At 40.9% G+C, this 23,458-nt stretch overlaps 1 protein-coding gene across 1 annotated transcript; it reads right to left on the reverse strand.

Annotated features, from left to right (window-relative positions):
- Window positions 1–1,869: 1,869 nt before the first annotated feature.
- fam110d (family with sequence similarity 110 member D) lies at window positions 1,870–21,697 on the reverse strand. The gene is made up of 2 exons (XM_067600880.1): window positions 21,547–21,697; window positions 1,870–5,332 (listed from the first exon to the last, which is right to left on the reverse strand). Exon 2 carries the CDS (start codon window positions 4,598–4,600, stop codon window positions 3,239–3,241), a length of 1,362 nt encoding a protein of 453 aa, XP_067456981.1. The 5' UTR covers window positions 4,601–5,332; window positions 21,547–21,697; the 3' UTR covers window positions 1,870–3,238.
- Window positions 21,698–23,458: the final 1,761 nt, after the last annotated feature.

The following is a 23,458-nucleotide window of genomic DNA, read 5'->3' on the forward strand; positions in this document are numbered from 1 at the left end:
GTGAAACTTTGCTCAGTATCTGCACAACAGAGCCCAGTCAGGCGTTTGTATCCTTAAATGTCCTTAAACCATTTCGGGCTTCTTTAAAGGGAAAGTCCTTCTTAAAATAGTAATCACATATTTTTTTTCCCGTTGTGAATTTAAACTAGTCTCTCCTCAAGAAGTGATGAAGTCATCTTCAGACAATTGACAGTGAATAATGGATCAATTTGTAGCCGGACAACACATATATTCATATTACTTAGATGTGGAGATATTCTCTAATCCACATCTGTAAACCCTGCAATTCGATAAATATCATTTTGACATTTAGGATCATCTGGAACAGTTTGACATTTTTGGGAAATACCCTTAATTGCTTTCTTGCTGAAAGTAAGATAAGAAGATTGACACCACTTTCTGTCTTGAGAGTGGTTATTGATCTTCTCAGTTAACTCTCGACAAGAAAGAAAATGCACCTGTTGAACTATTTCTTCAAACAGAAATTCTCCCAAAAAAAAAAGTCACCTGAGGATATTTTCACTTCACGATTGAAGCTCAGCATAAAGTTAATACAGTTTTAACTTTTCCCCTTAACATTTGAATCCACTGTGGTGCATGTGGAAACAAATGCTGACTCAGGGCTAAAGAGGAGAAGAAGAGACAAAGAGTGTCAGAAGTCTGCAGACAGGGTGGAGGGTCTCTCCACCGGCGTAGACATAGCATCAAGCCACACAGAGGCCTCCTTGTCTATAAACACAACCTGTTGCAGCTCAGTCAAGAGCATACTATGCAGGGAATGCTAAAAGGATTAGCGTGTAGCCACTTGAGATAATGTGAAAAATGAGACGTGATGTGGTGGAGGAAGGCAACAAAGAGTCAAGGACGAGACAGCGTAACATCACTGACTCAGTCGACCATTACACTCTAAGAAGATTAGAGAATAAGTCACAGCCAAAGCCTTTTCTACTTTTCCTCTATTGGCGAATTTAATGCAATGTCAATAAAATATATACTCTTTTTTAAATGAATATTGAATGTTGCGAGACTTTTAAGCATTATTTATAAATGAATTAAACTTTTTCTGTTTAGATATTGTATCGTAAAGTCTCCCCAATTACCCATCAACACAACAAAGACAACAAAGAAATGACCTTCACTCAATTATTTTGTTATTTGTGTTTATTTGCTGTGTACATCATACACAAACATCTTTGGAATAAAAACTAAATCTCTCATATATATATATCAAATAAAAAAAAGAGATTCATAATCTACGGAGCCACTTTGTAAACATGCAACCAAATGGTTTTCAAGGGGGAGATATAAAACAAAACAAAACAAAGTCCAGTTGGAGGAGTTTCAGGAGCGTGCCATGCTGGTGATAAATACAGAAAAAAACATATCAAGGCTGCAAGTAATTGTGTTAATTTATCACGTATACAAATATAACGTGCCCTTGGGTTCAGTAATACTCAGACCTGAACGCCTCTCAGTCTAACCTCTGCATACCTCGGCAGACCCCGAGTTTGTATTTCAGTGGCATCCTCCAGGCCAAGCAATGGAAATGACCTTTCATGGAGATAAAGTGAGAATCACTGAAGGATGGATGAAGTGAGGTAGGATCTCTGGTTATCAGAGCAAAGGAGGGCGGCCTCTTCCTCCCCTGCTTGTTTCAATGGGAAACAGGCTGATGGAGCCAGCTGGGGGAGGTTAAACTGCTGTAAACTGCCAGATGGTAAAAGTGACATCCTAAATCACATGCAACTAGGGGTCTGAAAGCTTGAGCTCCTTTAATTTTGGAGGTGAATATATTATTTATGACACTTTCTTCATTTTTTAAACTTCTTTGGTGAGATTTAAACTTTCAATGTGAATTTTTTTTCAATGTGAATATATCCAGTTTTTTCTCTCACAGGATTGATCACTAACAAGCTGCTGTTCCCTGTTTATCATTTACCAACTCTATAGCTCACACAGCTGTGACCCGCTGAACAGGCATGAAGCATTAGCTGTAGTAATCAATGACTGTGTCACACAAGTGATTATTGGACAGTGTATACTGTGAAAGACCCTCATTAGGCATAGGAAAATGAGATGAAAATGAAGAAAATTACTGGCCAGGCATGGCTCCTTGTCTTCCACGATGCAGGTGCTCCTTTGAATCCAGCTCAGTGTTTATACGAGATGAATCTCTCTAAAGAGTCAAAGCTATATCTCTATCTTTCACTTCCTCTCTCTCTGTCCAGTTCAGTGCATTAACAACCCCACAGGGGTGCCTCGCATGTTTGTTCCAACGCCTGCGTTTAAGGAGTAAAAAAAAAGCAACACACAAACTAAACTGGGACAGTTCCGAATGAGGTACTTATGGTTCACTTCACACTCGCACAACAGTTTTCCAGTTTAGGAAAAAAAAAAAATAGCTTAGTGGTTTTCCATTTTAAATTAGTCATTAGAGGAGAGTGTTTGATGTCAAGGACATTGAACTGTGCCCACTGTGTCATGACAAATACACTTTTACAGTTATGTGCCTTGTGAGGGGTCAGAGGGTCTGGTTTCAGAACAGATCAGAATGTGGTTCTGTCAAAAACTGAACAGAGGCTACAAATGGAGAGGACGGTAATGTCCACTCCACACACACACACACACACACACACTCACAGACACCAAAACATTTTGCTTGAAGAAATGGTTCCATTTGCCAGTAAGGTCTATCTATACCCACACAATACTTCCATAGGATCTATAAATACAATATATCAATTTGACAGGAGATAACTACTAGCAGTCATTGTCCTCAAATTCAAAGAAACAGTCTCTTTGGAGTCTGGAAGAGCAAGGGACCAAACATAACCATGTGCCATGGAGAGCTACCCCTATGTGCAGACAGCTGAAACAAAAAAGTCTCTCATTTGAAATTTTAAAAACACTTTTCTTACAGCTTTGTGTTGTGAAACTCAACCACTTTGACTCAAAAACAATACTGTGCCCTGTTTCAGCCTTTTGTTTTGAGCTGCAGCAATGCAGCCAGCCAATAACAACTCACACTGAAACAATACTGTCTGTGCACAAAATTCAAGTGAAATTCACCCAAATGCTTTCACTTTTGGTTTGTGGTGCATTTCAGCAGCAATTTAATGTCTGCACATGTGGTAAGGGTCTGCAGAACCACACGCTACACCAGATGAACTCTTGTTTAGTTAGAAAGAACACCTGCAGACCCTCAGCCCTCTGTGGAACATGGTTCCTTGTCCCTGGATTAAACAGTTGACTCTTTGGGTCCTTCGCGAGCAGCATTCCTACACCCGTAAAGCCACTTGATGACACGAGCGTTTCTCTCAATGATTGAAACACCAGTGGGAAGCTGATCAGCAAGCTCCTCCTGGAACAGCCCGTCTCCTGAGTGGCGGGAGAACTCGCTGGGCTCTGAGCCACCACAGCCGTCCCCGCCTACACTGCGGAGCGCCAATGACAGTGTGTCTATGGAGCTGGCACCGGAGAGAAAATTCTCCCGACCCAGACGCTCTATCATGTCCATGTCCAGTCCACAGAAGTCAAAGAAATGCTCCTGCTCTGATAACGCTACAGAGCAGCGCAGACGCAGTTCTGACTTAGAGCGATACAGTTCCCCAAACTTCCTTCTGGGTACTGGTGGTGGTGATGCCCGCTTCCATGGGTCATTCGCATCATCGTAGTTACTTGAGTGGTTGCCATTGGTGATACCATTGTTAACTCCATCAGTGGTACCTTTTGTAAATCCATTATTAGTCCGTTCAAGTGTACAGCTAAACCCGGGGCTGGGGATAGAACCTGGGCTGCGTTCTTGGTCAGTTTTACTAGACCTCCTGCTCCCTGGTCCACCATCTGTAGTGTCTTTGTCGTTGGTCCATGACATGCGGGAGTCTCCATCCCGTGATGGCGCTTTCTCTTCACCAATCACCATTTTCTGGATTCTGCCCTCACCTCCGCTACTCTTCTCTCTCATCGACCCCTGGAAGAGGCGGCGGACAAAACTGTAGCTTTTCAGTTCCACATTGTTGTTCTCTCCCACCCCTGCACCCATGGGACTCTTGCACTCTTTCTTCTGTCTGTAGATGATGAGCGAGTCCGGCCTCAGCATGCGTTTGCCTGTGCTCCTCCTGAGTATAGGGGCGCTGTGTGGTGCTACCAAGGTGTTAATTGCAGGTGTCCTGGGGCTGGGAAGCATTACATTGTTAACGTTACTCCTGTTGTGGGCCTCAACGTCAACAGAAGTCCGTCGGTTCTCCTTTCTTGAGTCATCATTTTCATTTTCATCTTTTGAGGTGAAGGAGCCAGAGAGTGTAGAGTAGGGGGTGTTGGATGATCGGCGTGGGGGAAGATGAGGCGTCAAGCTACTGGGAATGACAAGAGCTCGCCGGGGCTGTGGTGGTGGGGTAGCACAAGGTACCAGTACAGGCTCCTGCTTGGTGTTGATTACCTGCTGGCTCTTAACATATTTGGCTTTGTCCGCCTCAAGCCTCTCCACAGCGCTGATTGAGCGGCCATGACCTCCACCGTCTATCTGCCTGCGCAGATAGTCTGGACCCTTGTTGAGGAGCCTCAGAGGAGAGGGGGATCCAATTGGGGTTAGTGGCTTCATGTTGATTCACCGAGTTGGGAAAGACATCAAAACTGCAGCCCCCAATTGACTGACAGCTTCTGGTGTCCCCCAGAGAGCTGTGGTTGGTCCTGTGAAAATTTTAAAACTAATGAGAGCGTTTGAAAAAAAAAGTTTTTAAGTGTAGAAAACTGTAGCAGCTCTCATTCCTCTTCTCACAGTTTTTGAATCTTCCTTGAAGGGTAATGGATAGGTAGCAATTCAGGAGACCACAGAGTCCAAGTTTGTTGTAAAGTTTTCTATAGATAGCTTGCAGTCTCTTTGTTGGGCAGTGTCAGAGCCCAGACAAATTGATATCTCTATGCAGTATTTACACAGGCATTTGGATAGGCAGGCAGGGCACAGGGAAGTCCTTTTTTTGTCAGCCAAGAGCACTCCCAAATGAGACGCTCTCTGCCCACAGTGCAGCAGAAATAGCCGACTTGGTGCACTTTGAAAGGGCTACTTTTTCCTCCCCCACGTTTTCTTCTCTCTTTCCGTCTCCCAACAACACCCTTCACTGTTGATCTTTTCAGTGGCGACTGCTCAGAGAAATTAGATATAATGGCCTCAAATATTTGCCTTGTGAGGGACGCTAGGTCAAGAGTTTTATTGTTTGGCGGCCGTTGTGGTTGAGGTGACCTGAGGGTGGCCGGCACCGAGGCACTTGGATCGTTGATGGACAGATGGGGAGATGCAGATCTTGTCCTTGTCCTCACCTCACCTGTGTGGACCCTTAGGAAAGAGAGAGAAAGAGAGAAAGAGTGGTTTTAGTTGGAAGTGCTATTCTCCAGGGCAGACAGCAGAGACCAGATGGCAGGAAGGACAGTGGTCCCTAAAGCTCAGCTCAGATTGTGCTTATTTAAAGCTGGAGGGAGTTGCATGTCTGGAGTGGGCAGCAATGCAAAGCTGACATGTATAAAAATTTAGTCACCCTCTACCTTGTATATATGTATTAAATACAGCATGTATTGTATACTTTAGACATGCAGATGACGCTCCTATCTGAGTCAACGGTCCAATCTGAGTAAACCAGTAAGGGTTCAACTACAGGCTATGCAAACATGTTGCTGCTGAACCAGCTAATTTTTAGTATAAGAACAGTCTCAAACCGCTTAGACAAAATGTGTTTCCTCATTCAGCATGGTATTCTGAGCAATTTTATGAATGTGAACACAGATTTTACATACACTAGTTAACAAGCACACCAATGCAATGGTTCCTATGCAAGCATTTCTTTTTTTTTTGTCACTGATTTGTGTCTGCCCTACAGTCATTTCTGTTATTTTTTAATGTGAGATATCTGTTGTCCAGACAGGATGGCAGCAGCCAAGAGGTGGATAAAATAAAAATGTGCAGACCAAATGACAACGTGTCTGCTTCCAATTTTATGGATAGGAATTTTACTGATTTTTTTTTTCCGGACATACAGACTTATCCTCACCAAATTATTGTCACGTTTGCCTTATGAGAATGGCAGCAAGTATAGACATAAAGGTGTTTATGACTGAAGAACAAACGATACCACTGAAAATTGAGCCTGGAATCAGGGAAAGTCTGGATGATTATTTTGTAGGGTTAACAGGTTGTGTTTCCTAAATTAATGTTGTATATTGTAATTCAGCACTGCTGCAAACAAACTGTCTTGGCACCAATGTCTTCTTCTTTCCGTTTCAACCATTGAGCTGACACAACAAGACAACTAACACAGGGGACCAAAATCAGTGTAGATGACATCTTTAAAGTTTTATAGTTTCACTGAAAACTAGAGTATGGCTGTTGTAATTTAATAATTTAAATACTGTAAGTGCTGTTTGAGTAAACCAATATATTGCTGAAGTAATAACTCTTTCATAGTCACAGTTAAAGAGCTTGCTCTTCAAATTAACAAGCCACAACAAAATTACACTTTAAACCAAACATAGGGCATGACGTTGTGAAAAGGATTGCCACATTTCTTCTTTAAGATATGCTCTGTGAAGAGAGGTTTCATATCTTTTAAGTTTTCATGCTATATGGGGTGGAGGAGGGGGGTTGCACGTGCCTATAACAGGACAGGCTCAACCCTGGGAGTAATTTATAGCTTGGACACATCCCAACACAGTTATCATGTGTCTATGTATGCATGCATATATGTGTATATGTGCATGTGGTCATGGGTATATTTGTGTATCTGCTCCAGTTTTGTGCCCGACCCCATAAGCATGTGTGTGTGTCAGCAGGAGGCAATAAGAGGCTTCCCTGTAAATGAAAGAGAGTCATATGTACAGTTGGGCTGCAGATTATCGGGACTTTCCGTTATGCTGCACGTTTTTCATGTCCGCAGAAAGAAGCAGTGAACGTCTGCCATGTGCAAACTGGGCAGACAGTGAACACATCTTTAAAACTTGAAACTTGAAAACCCAAAGGTAAAGGTGGGGCCTGTTTTTCATTCACCTCCCTTCAAAATGTATTTTAAAAGTCCATCTGGAGAGATAAATTCACCTTGTGCAGCACTATACGTGCTATACAGGGAGTAATATTGTTGCGCTTATTGTTCCCTCTGGTCTGCTACAAGGATTATCAAATGCTATTTTAGCATTTCCTTCACATGGGCTAAAACAATGAACAACCTCTTTTGACAGGAAAAGGGATCTATTTCTCATCATCCAGGACGAACCGTATGACACCACTGATAGTGGCAAACACAAGCAAACACGTAACCTCAAGTCTTCCATCTTATATTTTTAAAGTTTTTTTGATTTGTAAGATAGTAAGCAGCAAAGTCACAGGATGACGTGCAACAAAGGTCATGAGCCACATTTAAATCAGGGTCAACGTGACTGTGTGCACTCCAGCCCACTGACACTCAAATAAAAAGCAAAGCAACTTGAAATGATCAAAAATTAACAGTTTGGTGCATTTTTACTAACAAATCATTTAGTCACAGATCCATGTAAGAATCCTGAAATATGAAAGATATGAGTAGACTTACATAAATAAAACAATTGACTGGTTAAGATGACTTAAAAAAAAAGTATATCAAATATATCAGCAAATTACCAGCAGTAGGTTTGTTGACATTAATTTATAAAATGTATTTATGAAAATTACAATGTTTCTCATAAGAAGACTTGACTGTTTCCTTTAGCAGCACATTTATTTTATTTGATATACAAAACAACCTTGTTACCTATAATTAAATTTAAAAAAATACTTACAACACTAATTAATTCCTATAATGTTTTTCATTCTTCTGTTGGGTTCAGTATAACTATTAAGCTCCCTAAAATTTACATTTTGACCTAACATTCCACGTAACCCCTACATGTATCTCGTTCAGCCTTCACACAACTCACAGTAGGCCTGACAAATGGCATACCACTATAAATTCACTGAGAAAAGGGGGGGGGGAGCAGCCTACTGGTTAGTTTTTCCAGATGCTCGGCTGCCAGAGCTCGGGAAAGTCGGCCATTGTTTAGATGGAGTTCCGAGAAAAAATGTCTCGCAACAGGTGTGGAAGGAGAAGAAAAGGGCAAGAAAAAGGGGTAGAAAATGAGGAGGAAATGGTAATAGGGGTTATGGTGCATGGCTGGGGTTTTGGTATTTATTAGACATCTCTCTTCCGGAACAACCTGTTCCCCATCTGAGTTCAAAATGGAAAAGTGGCAGGCTAACGCTATTGAAGCGTTAAAGGGGATTATCACCATAGGAGCCTAAACAAAGTCATTAATCCTGATGTTGGCTTTTGATGAAAGGGGAGGGGGGTAAGGTCCAAAAAAATCATATGCAGAATACAGGGGACATCTATGGATACAGCAATTCTTAATCCCTACTGACCCAACAGTTATAACCTTGAAATCTACAACAATATAACAGTGCATTGGGTTATATCCTCCTGTATCCTATTTTAAATGTGTTTCCTTCGTTCTACTCTCAAGTGTGCATTCATTGAATCTGACATTAAGAGCTTGAAGGAAATCACCTACTTTCAGAGGTTATCTCTTGCTCCAGGTGCCATCTCGGACATCACATGACCAAATGTGAGCCATAATACGAGCAGATAATAGTCAGTTGTTTGGGACACAATGTCTTGATGAGAAACAGTGCTAAATGTAGACAACAGCTGATTTTCACGTGTTCAAAATTCTTCTAAACATACATTAATAAATAGAAAAGCTGGTACAGCAGCGAGACGAAACGTGCATGATGAAAAGGTTACATTTGATGGTGTTCGTCCACTAAACACACACACACACAAACACAGAGGGTGAACCAGTGACTCAACTGGGATTTGCACGAGAACAATAGCCGCCATTAGGTCCACTGATCATAATGAGCCAAATTAGTACCCAGCACCTTCTCCTGTGATCTCAAAGCTTGTGAAAAGCGTGAGATGGCTGGAGAAGCGCTCCCTTGTTACGCGACCTCCTTCATCTCTCACTGTAGGTCGTCATTAACCTCCAAACCCTTCCCATGCTCTCTCATCTCTACACTGAACACACACATCCCCTCCTCCATCCTAATGCTACCTAACCCCGGCACTCTCCTGCCTTCCTTCCCACTCTCACGTCTCCTGTATATGCCACAGGGCCTCCTTACCCTCTCATTTCCCTCCCTGCTCCATCTTTCTCTTCCTGTATACACCCTCCGTATCTACCCTCTCTCTATCACTTTGTACCTCTCTCCTGCTCCATTTCCTGTATACTCCCTGTATCTGAGTGCAATCTCCAAATGTTTTTGCGTAGCTTTGGATAACACACATTAAACAATGCGTTATTTATGAGAATTCATACTATTCATACTGTATATTGACACAGTAACTTACATTTTCATTGAAGTATATCTGGAGCATTCTTGCCAAACTAATTTTTCCTGCCTTCTCTATAAAAAAAAACAAAAAACAGAGATCTTCAAGACTTAATCCATAAGAGAAGGAAACATCACACTTTGGATATAATGCAACCTGTGATAACGGGTCGTGAGAATGCTCAGCTATGAAGGGTCATAAGCCAAAAATGGTTGGACACCATTTCAAAAGTAAACTCCTCTGGCACACACAAAATCATAAATTTTAAATTTTCTCATGTTTTTTTTTAACTCATTTAGTTATGCATGATCTGAGAACTGTGTGGAAATTTGTTCCCCACTGTATGAATTCAGTATAACACGTTCAACAGTGTTGTAACCAAATATTTATTGCAAACGTCTATGTGAACCTTATTTCGGGAAGTGTTCACGGTTAGTCTCTGCCTATTAACACTTAACACGACTGTACAACATGACCGATTGTGTGGTTAGCAGATGTTGCCGTTATGGATGAACGTACAAACATCACACATCTGATATCACTATTAAGAGATATCACCAAAGAACAACAACTAACAAATTCACCAATGTAAGTGTTTGACCCCTCTCTTACACCTTGAATACTGTTCTTTTATAAAACCCCACTGTCTACTGTCTCTCTTCTTCTTTCCGTCCCTCCCGTCCTCTCTGTGAAGTGGATGGCTCAGCCTGCAGGGGAGGCTTAACCAGGCGCCCCCATGCAGCTAAAGAGGAACCAGATGTTTTATGTCATGCTACATCAAGATGCTCAGACAGCACTGACAGAGACCTGTCACAGGAAGGGACTGTGAACTACAATTTTCCTTTTAATCAACAGCATTGTTTGGGTTACTTGTGTTTGACCCCATGAGAACATAAAGCAGGTCATGTTTAAGTTTTGTTATCAATTATAACCTCACATACACATATCTGACAGTGAAAACACAAAGCTTTGCTTATTTTTCTGATGTGAAAGCGGTGCCCCAGAAAGAAGCTAAACAAAAAAAAAGAAAATCCAGGAAGTGTTTGTTTGCTTCAAAAGAGCCCACAGAAGAATAGCTTCATCTCAGACGACTAGGCGTATCCGAAGAAAAAACAGCTGGTTGTGGATCAGGAGGTTAAAGGAAGTTCCACTGTGAATTATGTATTCAGTGAGGTAAACACAAGATAAGAGGTTAATAAATTCTCAAGGACCACCTTTGAAGCTCTTGGGAATGCATTCAGCACGCTTACCTGTCAAATTAATCTTTGAGCAGATGAGAGGCATCTGCTGCCGACAAGGAACCAACTGGCCATTTCTAACGTCTTTCCTCTCTTTCTCTGTTGTCCTGCATTTCTCACTTTCTTTATACTAACATACTAACATATGGCAACACTATTAAGGGCGACACAGACTAACGATCGTTACTAATCGACTTAAATGTCTGAATGTTCAAACGTTAACCGAAGCTCATTCAAAGATGTCTACGTGTCATGATGAAGCATCTGTGCACATCGATTCCCTACAGTCTGCGTGGCCACTAATGAGCCAGGATTCATGTCTTAGTCCAGTTCGGTCATTAACCAACACCACAGACCTCAAGAAGTCTGTTATGGGGCAAAGAAAAGGAGTTGTCTTCTTCTATCCTCCAAACAAAGAGACATACCGGCCTTTCTTTGCATTATTAATGGGCCACAACAATGGTCCTCCTCCAGGTCCACGTAAGACTTGACCTGGTTGCTCTGCCTCATTAGTCAGAGAGGGAAAAGGACAAATAACAACATGGTGGCAATAAAATGTAAGAGATGGAGCCACGGGACACATAGGCTACTGTCCCCTTAAAGACAAAGCAGGCAGCCAATTGTAAATCCTGTCACCATTGTGAGGCCTTGAGCGCCATTAGCTGCTTGATCTACGGTTAGAGGCTACCTAGGGCTTTCTCCACATTAATGCGGAGCAGCAGTAGGCCACCTGGGACGACTTAAGGGACCCCCAATTTGAATAGACCTCCTCCCAAACCGTAAAATGGACAAGATGGGCTCTTAACTCACTGCTGACGCTCTTTTGTCATTCAAAGCAAATTATCACAGTGACAGCTGAGCGCTGGAGACACAATCCAAAGAAGCCAGGCCTGTGCAGACTTTGAGATGATGGTGATAAGATATGTGGCACTCAGGAGCAGGCTGTGTATATGCGCAAGTAGCCTACATGTCAATATTAGCTAAAACAAGGTCAAGAGTGAGAAGTCTACAAAAGGCAGCACACATGTTCTGCTTACAATAACCAAAAACACAACAGCTAATTAACTGGTAAATCAGTTGATTAGCTTATTATCCAACTGGCTAATTTTGGCTAATTTTACACTCAGTTGCTAATAAGGTGACTGTTGGAAATAATAGTATTCACTTACTTGCTGATTTGAAACTTTGCTGATATTCTGCTTCATATATTTAAAGGTTTTGCAATTTGAAACTAAGAAAAAAATCTTGACTGTCACTCAAGAGTCTGGTAACCTGTGATCAGCAGATTATTAGCCATCTTATTAGCCACATGGCTAATAATAATCTAGCTGTTATCCAAGTGGCTAGTTTTGGCAAATTTTACACCCAATTGCTAATAAAGTGGCCAATAATTAGTTAGTAAGATTATTCGCTTACTAGTTGATTTGTAAAATTAGCTGATATTCTGCTTGATCAATCCTAATGTTGTTTTAATGTTTATATTATTGCTATTTTGTACTGTTATAGCCAAATTGTCCAAATACTTTGACAAATTGTATTTTGATGCTTTGGCAACATTGTTTTTGAAACTTTGATTCCACTAAAGTCCACTGAATTAAATTTAACATTTTTGGCTGTTAAAACTAAGAAAAAATCTTAATCCATCACATATGAGTCTAGTAAACTGTGATGGGCTGATTATTAACCATCTTATTGGCCAGTGAGCTAATAATCAGCTAGTGAGCTAATAATAAGCTTATTAGCTTACTAGCTAATACTATCCAACTAGCTAATTTTGGCTAATTTTACACCCAATTGCTAATAATACATAATAGCTAATAAATAGCTGGTAAGATTAATCACTTATTAGCTGATTTGTAAAATTATTCTGCTTCATATCATTGAAGTCTGTAACTATGGTAGGCATTTGTCATCTTTTTATATTTTATAGACTACATGATTAATTTATTCAAAAAATAATCACCTGCTTACAATCAATAGTAAAAATAACTGTTAATTGGCTGTATTCCACTGAGTTGAGGTAATTATTAAAACAACTATCACCACAAGATTGCATTGGCGACTTTAATGTGGGATTTAGTCATCCTGTAACAGCCAGATACTGCGAGTCAAGTCTTTATCAACGCTGTAACTCCCATGCAGTGCTAACACAGATAACGTCTGCTGAGATAACATGCTCACATTTATTCTTGCTTTTATCAACAGACTGGGCAAGTTCCCTTTTCTTCTCAGTTGTAAGGGCCCAGGAAGAGCGCTGTTACTGTTGATAACTAAACAGCTCTGACCTATTAAGTTCTATGAGTCACTGTTTACTTTTCTAGCTGCATTTTTTTTTTTAAATCAAAGAGAAACTCAAAGCCACTTAAATGTATCCTAGATTCAATGTTTATATATTAATAAGAAAGAAAACTTCATTATTATCGTGTAATATCCAATTTTAGCTTAGATTTTGAAATGAGTGGTGATCTCTACACCAGGTGCACTGTGCCAGGAAGTCTAATAATCCACACTGTAACAGAGAGACACCTGTACCAGCCTCCCAGTCCTGGAATGTTAAGCTTGTGCTGCGATACCTCACTGTTGATGAGTGAACTATTGATGGGTGAACTCTTACACTGCATTACAAGGAGATGGCGTATACCTGGATCCTCAAATAAAAACAGTACATAAAATATATTGTCAAAGCCTCATGGCTGCCAAACACACAGACTATGCAGGCAAGGATCATGGGAGATAACTTGATTTAATCTATCTGAATTGAGTTTACTGGTCTTTCACTTTTTCATAAACACAGATCAAAGAAACCCTCACTGAGAGATAACAGTGTGTTACAGAAGCTATAGCACTGTTCTTGGGTTTGCTAAAAGAGTTTTTTCAGTTTAATTGATGAATTGATTAGTCCAAAAATGTTCTCTGGTTGCAGTGTGTCATTTTTATGTTTGTGTGACAGGAGAAAAGTGTAGTAAAAGAGGGTGTAAGCAAGAGTATGAGAGAGTTGAGTTTGTATACTAAGCAGATGTAGAGCAGATCTGGTCTACATCAAGCAGGCATCCCAGCTCTGGACAGCATTGTTTTGTAAATTATGACCACCGCTGCTGCTCCCTCCACATGCCAGCCTGGCTTATGTGACCAGCAATACAAACCACAGTGACCTACTGTGTGTGTGCTCACAGTCCTGGACTGGGAATGCACTGTGCAACTCAGGGTAACACAGACACCACCCCAAAAAAAAAAGGCCTGTCCTGAGGCTGTTTGTACAGTATACTAGAGAGGAATAAATCTGGGCACATCCCTCAATCTCCCAGAGTCTTAAATTATGAAGGCCTGTTCTCACACTGTGAACTCTCATTAAGCTCTCAGCTGGTTTGAATGCTCTGAAAGACAGCTCTGTCTGGCCGACTGCCAGATGTTTTATTTCACCAAGTCGGCACATTTTTCACTCTGCCAGGCATATGTCTGCTTCAACAAAGTGATAAAAGAGGCTTCAGTGGATGGTGGCTATTAGACTTGCAAAGAGCGACTAAAATGTCAAAACATTGTTAGTGGTGTTAAATTATACACCTGTATACCTGCATTTGAGCTGAATGAAACACTCTAAAAGACACAACAATAAAAATATATTCTGCAGTTATGGATAAACAAAGTATCTTGTTTTATGGTTTTGTTTTAAGGTTGTGGATGTTATGGAAGCTGGACACGGGAGGAGATTTGGGTTATCTTAAATACTTGGAGAGCAGAGGTCACATGTGAGAAGAGAACTCACAACGGCTGTAACGCCTGTGTCATCCCACCCTCTTGTCACACGAACACACCAGGTTGTCAAAAAGAGATTCACACATTTCATTTCATTTACAGAATTATTCTAAACACATGTTGACAATGTTAGCATTAAAATGCTAGCACCAGCTTGTGAGGACTTGTGACAGGGTTGTTTGGGGTTGGTTAAGGCTTAAAGCTGCTCCAGCTGTGCTGTGTCCCCAAACACTGGGTCATCTGTGACTGTGGTGCCAAACCCGACACCCGCCCTCCCCCACTGTGTTACTACACACTCTCCACCACTTTAAATGTGCCAACATTGATTTGTTATCCGCACAGCTGAATAGTGTTTGACCAGTTTGAACAAGTTCATTAAGTAGAACTCCTAATGAAATAAAATGCTCCACTATAATTTCTCATCACAAAACTTTGGTGCTTAAGAAATACAGAAATACTGCTTATTGGATGAACAAATGAAGGATGCGTCATCCAATCCTGAGGCACAACTGATTCGTTTCTTTCTAGTTAGTATTAAAGTCCCTGAAAACTTGGCTTCAAATCTGAAGTATTTCTCTCTGAAATTAAATATTCATGATTAAATAGCCAGCACTCAAAGTTAAAGAAAGGACATCCTTAGTCATTATTTATTAACAGTTTAACAGTTAAAAACTCAGCTCATCTGCTTCATCAGGACTGCGTGGTTGCAGTTCGGTCAGATTTGACTGACAGCACACAACCCCCCACCTGTCATCAGATTCTGATGCAAATATTGTTAAATAATGACTGATACACAAAAATATATAATTCCTGCCCACTTGAAAGCAATGACAAAAACACAAATACGGAAACGGCTGATGTAAAATAACCAAAGCTTTGGCAGAAAATGTTATGTTCATGCCCCCTGTCACTCATAGTAAGAAGCTGACAGTAAAAAAAGGTTTTCTAGGCCTGTAGGTATACCAAAGTATACCAAAATTGTCATTTAAGATCCAAATGTTCACTGTAAGATGCAACAAATCAAATCCAACACAGATTTTTTTCACAACCTTTCCACAATAGGACTTCAAACAAGCTTAATTTCTCCCCAAAATATCTCACTACAAGAAATAAATCACCCAAAACCTCTCTGACAAAAACCCTCTGAGCTCTTCTGATTTTCCTCACTGCCATCTATGCTTAACTGTTAACCTCCACTGAACCTGCCAGCTGTCTTCTCTCATTACCGATCGACCGACCTGCTTCCCAACAAACAGGCCCCGAGTGCCACGGATAGACACCCCTCCGTTCTCTGCTCTTCTCCTCCTCCACTCCCTCGCTCCTGTCAGAATCAGAAAACATCTGGAAGAGCCGGAAGATTTTGTGGAGCTGCATCGATGGTCCCCTCCTGTGTCGAAGGGAATATCCAGGCCTGTGTCATCTTCCTCATGGTTGAGTGGACACAGAGCGGCACGGTTGAGAGTGATCGGATGTGGCAGAGCTACAGAGGCGCCTAGTCGGACTGTGAACAATTACGGGGATGTGAGAGCAACGTGGAGAAGGGCTGCTCTCACAGCTGTCACCCACACACAGGGGACTGTCGGGAGATGGAGATCTGTCAGATCATGTTTCATGATTTCGTTGGCCACGATGAATTATGGATTGAGTTATGAGCCCATGAAGATTGGTGTGATGTAACAGCAGAAAACTTTCAGGGCTGAGAAAATGACAAGACTGAATGACAAGACTGATTATGACATATCAGTTATGCTTCCAAAGTTAGTTACGAACATTTGGTACAAATTTTCAAAGATGTTTTTGAGAGTGAAGCGTTGTAAATCTTCTCAGAAAGATAAGCCAACAAGTAAAAGGTTTCATTCCAAGAAGCAATGTCAGCTCATCCATTTTGAAAATATGTCTTTGCTTATCAAATTATCACTTCAATGAATGTGATTTCACACTTTGAGTGTTTACTAAACAGAAAAACTACCAGCTTGGTACATAGATGGTAGATTTTACTTTTTGTTTTATCCAGCAATCCTTTGTAAGAGTAGGTATTACTTCTGTCTAGAGTGCCTGCCTGTTTTTTTTTTATGCTGGACGTAACGTAGAAGCTGTGACTTTCTGACAAGTTCTTCCTCTTTTCCAGACAGTTCTTCCTGAAAACGGTCGGTGAGGAAATTCCCAGAGGCCGACAGCACAATGGCCCGAACAAGGCGACAAAGAGCAATAAAGCTGAATTATAAGTCTGACGGTTTGTGTGTGAGTGTTTGAAGTCTCACACTGTTGTGAACTGAACGTCAAATGTCTAAAACCAGCTGCTGTTCAGTAACACATACATACTCCTTTAACACAGTGCCGGGGGGGAGATGATGTCATTAGCAGGGTACATTTTCCCCCTCTAATTAGAAACTTGAGCTTCCCGCTATAACTTGAGGGTCTTTACATGCAACAATGCAACAAAACAAGGGTTAAACAGAACAAATGTTTGACGTCCATCCCTCTTAAAAAGTGATGTTTTCAAGACTGTGTTCTGTAGGAAAGCAGAACCATGCCTTGAATGTGACTGTGGTACAGCTGAACTTTAAGTGATAAGAAACATATGAGTGGCCCATTGTGAACTAAAACCATGAAATATCCTGCGGCTTCCGCTTGTTCTCCGCAGTCAGCACTGATGTGGCTCAAACCAATCAGATTATACACTTGTAGAGCCTCAAAAACAATGTGAAGTAAAAACAAAAGAGGAGAAAATTGGAAAATAAAAGCTTGAGAGAAATCTTGGTATACTTATATATATATCTCATGAGATGCTCCTTTGACCTGTGCTAGATCATGCTAAGGTCAATGATATGGTGGCCTCCTAGCTTACGTTTAGATTGCTAGAATCAAACTGTCTCAAAAGTCATAAAGCCCACATGATTCTGCAGGTCTGCCGACTGCCTTTAGCTTGCTAACGTGTTGCATCACCATCATTAATATCACTGCTGGTGCTATAAGCCAAGCGGGAAGGCAAAGACCTAAATTACATTTCATTTAGTCATGTTAATGATGTCAGGGCTCCTGTCAACACCCCAGACAGAGTGAAGCGAGCAGCTCTGCGCCGGTGCCCCTGGGCTCTCCGCTCCGTAATGGGAGGAAGTATTCTCGTCTGCTCTGCGGGGATCATCAGCATCAAACACAGATGCAGCCATATTACAGCTGGAAAATTAGCACACTGCTGCATGAATCGGGGGGAGAAAAAAGGGGGGGGGGCTGTTTACGATTGCTCCACACTGTAATTTTGCAGGTAGGTATTCAGCCGGGGAGATGTTTGGATCCTGCGTCTAAATCTGAGCAATATGAAGGATTGATGTTGGCTGTACTGTGGGTGTTTATGATCTATGCCTCAGTGACTCATTGTAGCTTTCAGGCAGGGATGCAAGCCAGGTCCACTTTGTGCGATTTAACAAAAACAGAAGATGACTCAAGGAAAGGCAGGGAGGAGATGGACCTAAATCTAGAGCCGAACAAGTCATGACGTACGATGTGTACGTCGTACATAACCTCCAGACATTTTAACAAGAGCCTTGATGAAGATTGTAACCAAAACTATGTGGAAAAAGATAATCTTTTAAAGGGACTATATGTAAAAATTTTAGTTTAAAACATTCAAAAATGAACTAAAATTATCAACAGAATGTGGAGAAATAACAGTTTTGATGTCACAGACGTCTGTGTCTTGTGTTGCTACTGAAGTTAGCATGTTGACCAGCTAGTCCCAGCCCATCCTGTCTCGTGATACCACTTTGTACCTCAAGAGGCGATAGTGAGTCACTGTAGCGTCCAGTCTGCCTTACGTCCATCATGAGAGCATGAAGAAGAGAGCAGAGCTATTTCCTCTAGGTTAGATTTATTCAAGCAAACCTTAGCTCAACACTATCACTGAATTGATTTTGCTATCACTCATATCATACTTAGTCAAACACTGTGTCTCAATTCGGATACTTCCGTTAGTACACTTCCATGGCGCACACTGTGTACACTATTTACTTATTTGCGTCATGTCGGAATTTCAACAGAGTAGTATTGTCTCAAATCTAACAGACTTACCAGAAATGATGATCGCAACATTTGACCACTTCTTCTCTTCTTTTTAATGGCGAATTGCAACCAGGTGGAGCATTATATGTTATTATATAACATTTGACTGGATTGTTGCCAACCAAAATATCATTTGACTTCAATTCAATTTCATTTTATTAAAATGAACGTGCTTTTATGGCTTTTATGCCGTCATTCTGCAATTGGAACAGCAGTGTACTTGCTGACAGCAGCAGCTCAGCTTCAACACAACTACCTGACTGTATTGTGACAGAATAATTTCAACTCAAAGCTCCATTAACCCTGTTTTCTCACAAATAATAACCTCACTGACAGAGCAATGCAGTAAATTGCGTTGTTCAGTCTGTAATGTAGCTATAATAAAAATCCAAACTGTTATGTAGATTAATAAAATAAAATGAAATGTAATATAGACTGATCTCTTCATTTTTTTAATTCATTACATTTATATTTATTGAAATGTGGTGATATCTGTACATATGGAGCCCCAGAGGCAGCGCTGTTGTTCTATCCCGTAAAAACATGAAGCTTCACTTTAACGTTACATTCAGACAATCTAATGTGGCGGCTACAGTTGTTAGATTTCATCTGTTAGACCAACATCTATCTTCCAAAAGGAATAACATCACATATCAAAATTCTATGGAGACATTAGAGCCAGCAGTAAATAACCAAAGAGCTGTACAGATACGGGATAACGACGAAGGAGTCAGGCTGCTGCTGTGAGATGACTGGCTGGTCTCACCTGGCAAACCTCACATCTCTGCAAACGTCTCAACATTTTTACAAACAGGCGTTATTTGGATAAACTGACCACATATTGGGAATCTACATGGTTACTTTCTCACCTGAAAAATATTAACAAAGTGGGATACGAACAGTCCTGCAGCAAAAATTACAACAGCAGTTACAACAGTATCCAGCACTCCACACACAACTTTTTGACCATTATGAGTGCACCATATTGCACTGCATTTTGCCATACTTGTCAGTGTGAATGCACTTAGGCACTCAAAATAGCAAGTGTACGTATGGAAGTATGTGAATTGAGACACAGCAAAAGTCCAGAGCACTGATAATGCACTATTGATTCGGCGCTAATGTAGTGTAACATAACGGACATTCCAACTTTCTGGTGATATGCTGCCCTCAGTTGGTTTGGAGTGTGGAGTATAAATTCAACAAGTGGCCAATTCTTACATATAGCACCTTTAAGGAAGCATCTAAAGTTTGCATGAAAATGGGCCAACTCTTGTGTTGTGTGATACAAATTAAACTACATTCTCATTATCCATTAATCTGCCAATTGTTTTCATTGTTTGGTTTATAAAATGTCAGAAAATGGGGGAAAATGTCAATCAATGTTTCCCAAAGCCCAACATACAACCTAAAATGTCTTCTTTTGCCCCAACCAACAGTTCACAACCCCAATATATACAGTTAACCATCATAGACGGCCAAAGAAACCAGGAGATTGTCACATTTAAGAAGCCGGAGTTGTCTCTAAAATGGACCTAGTGGCGAGATATCTTTTTTTTCTAACCTCTAGTGACTCATGCAGGGAACTGGCGAGTAACACTAAAGCAGCATCAGCGCCAGAGAATGATCTACATCAGAAAGCATCAATTAAATCTCCTCTGCTCGCAGGCCAAAATGACACGTGCTCACCTTTGAATCTCAGGGTGAAATGTGTTTAGAAGTCATGTGTGGTCTGTTTAGTCTGGCTGCTAAGTTGTTTACGCTCCTGACCCCACTATGATCAAACCAACTCAGGATGCATGAGCCTTAAATATATCAGTGGAGCGTTAGGAGGAGGGGGTGGGAGGGGTGCAGGCGGGTCAAGGTGGAGTTGACCCTGAGGGCATGTGATTGTCTCCTTGAAAGAGATGGTCTTTACAGTCTTTTCAGTTTTAGAGAGGGTGGATTGCATAATGACCCTTTAGGTCCCCAACGTACTTTGTTCTCTTGAAAGTTCTCAGGTAGCACCCTCAAACTTTATTATGAGTGTATATTTAACTGGACGAGACATTTATTTGTCAAAGATGAACTGATTGGTAGGAAAATGCTTAACTGAATTTAAGACTACAAAACTTTTCCTCTCTGATTAGACGGTTGGGAGCCAGAGCCTCATTTGGGCCGGTCCCCTGATTTCATCCAGATGTAAATATTTAGTGTAGAGCAGAGTTAAAATGGGATAAACCTGCTGCCCCAGGTCAACTGTATCAGCTTTAATCAGAGCACAGTGGTCAGTCCTTTCTCTCTTTCTTTCTTTCTCTACCTCTCTCTGTCTCTCGCTCACTCCATACCATGCAGCTATTAATGACTGCACTTCAAGGGTGAGTTAAACCAGAGAGTTCTACATATAGGTTTACATGGCAGATGATGAATTACTGAGCTTGTCAACTTCTCAAAAGCAGTTTTGGGTCAATCCAAAAGCCTGGTCTGTTGTTATGGATTATCCAACTACATACATCCATCACAGACATACTGCCAAGGAGAATTTTCCTTATAGGGCATCTGCCATAAACACACCATAAAGACCTCAGGCAAGACTCTCAAGAAGACAAACTGTAGTAATGCTGTAGTAAATTTTAAAAGGTGGGACACGCGTACTGGTCCTTCAAATAGAAATTCGGACAATTTAGAAATGAACTCGCATGTAATAATACTAATATAGTGATGTTATTATAAGTAGCCTGTCATTAAGTACAATTAAAATCATCAATGAGTGGCTCACAAACACAGTAATACAATATTCTGGTAGTCTGTGGGTGAATAGTGGTTATTTGCCAAGGAGAAGAAAAATCATATTTTCAGTTCACATAAGGTCTACTAAAAGCGGAATTATTCCAAGCCAATCCTACACTTGCCAACAGCTGTAAATACGGTAAAATAATGCTGCCACACGAAGAAAAAACAACGGGGAGAAGTGGAGAATAAATACGCAAGATCACTCATTGGACGAATGGATTCCTACCAGAATCCACCCTGATCGGTACTCGGAAAACTTCACAGAATAAATGTCACCAATTAATCTCACACCTCCACGTAACGGAATGATTAAAAACAACATTCTGCTCGTTGCTCACCTTGTTCAATCAGTTTATCCACTCTTGCTGTCTTTCAAATCCCGTAAAGGTGTGGAGATCTTCTCTGTGACAGACGGTCTGTTTCAGCGTGGCGCTGCGCTCTGCGCTCTGCGCGGACTGCTGGCACACTGTGACGGACCGCTGCATGGCAGCAGCGCGATAAAGAGGGAGTCCCGACCTCCCCACAGCAGTGGGGGGTGGGCAGGTATGGGGCTGTGTAAACTGACTCCTGTGTCGCCTGGGGGGAGCTGAGTGGAGCGGTAGGGGCGGAGGGGTGTTGATTAGGGGGGGGGACTACAGTGACAAATATAACATCATAACACTTTGCTTTACAAATATCATTTTCATAGTGTCACTTGTATTAGTAGTAGAAGTTTAATATAATTAGGTGACAGATGGCTACCTTATAGTATCTTGAAGTTAAAAGAGTCACTTTTTAATGGAGCATATATCCCTTTCAAAAATGTTCTAAATTTGCCTGCAATACCTGCATAAGGACTCATTCACACCTTAAACATATTCCTAAAGGGATTTTAATATTCCCAGGGGACTTTTTGTACCCAATGAACAAGTTGTTAATGTTTTGTAGAACATAGGACATTAAAAAGGACAAGTTTTAGTTTTTTTTATTCAATCTCTATATCCCTTGATTAATCAGGAAGACCTCTTCAATGGACAGTTAGACTTATTTTCTAGAGAAAGAAAAACATCTGGGTCATTGGGGGATCTGTCTATAAACAACTCATTAACTTATAAAGTCTTTTATAATGTATGTCTATAAGTGGATACATTTAAATTTGGACCTATTGATGGTACTAGATGAAAATTCAAGGGATCACAAACATCATTGATTCATCCTCTGGGGACAGTGAATGTTTGTACCAAAGGTTTATGCCAATCCATCTGGTAGATGCTGAGATATTTCATTGGATAAGTAAAAGTTGTGACCTTCTTGTGATGTTAGATAAAAAGTCAGGGGATTACCAAAGTCCTGGCTTCAACCTCTGGGGATCATGAACGTCTGTATAAAATATAATGGCAATCCATCCAATAGTTAGATGTTTCAGTCTGGACCAAAATGGTGGACCGACTGACTAAAATTGCCATTACAAGAGAGACACACTTAAATAATCTCATCAAACTGGCAGATCACTTGTATTCATTCTTGCATTTTAAAATGGATTACAACATTGCTAAGCCCACTGAGAAGTTTGAAAGTAGTTTTATTCATGTGCCATTTGTTAACTATTGTGATAATCCCATGATTAGTTGATTAACTGTATCTTAATCAGTATTGTTCTCCAGTTGTTGATTAATGAATCTTAACAGTGCATTTCACACATAATCTTAGTGGACTGTTAGCTGTAATAGCCTCACAATTACCACCTATCACACATGATCTGAGCTGCTTCACATGTTATAGACTTTGATGTTGTTAATGTCACATGTGATGCAGTCAGATTAAAATAACACCAGAAAATGTTCCTTATTTATGATCCACAGAGCTGAGAAAACCTTCACAGGCCTCTTGTCAGCTTTTGAATCCACTCACATGACTTGATTTAGTGTGATTTTTGTCATGCTTTTACTTCTTGTCCACTACTTATTGCTCCTTTTGTTAGTGAGAATGATTTGTTGATTAGTAGTGGGCAATTGTTGATTAAGTATGTTGTCCTTCATACTTGATTACCAGACAAGTGGAGCTATCTGTTGCTCTTTCTCCGTGTCCTTCTGTGTTTTCTCTGTTCACCCATCCTCCCTCATAAAATACAGCTCAACATGACCGGCTCAGAAAGGTCGGGAGAGGGGGGAATGAAGAATGAGAGAGAGAGAGATAAAGGAGTGATCCACACATTTCACACACACCTGTTTCTCATTCCCAAGCTCATCAGTCTTGACAGGGCAGACAGGC

This window comes from Thunnus thynnus, chromosome 10 (genome assembly GCF_963924715.1).
Source record: "Thunnus thynnus chromosome 10, fThuThy2.1, whole genome shotgun sequence".
NCBI lineage: Eukaryota > Metazoa > Chordata > Actinopteri > Scombriformes > Scombridae > Thunnus > Thunnus thynnus.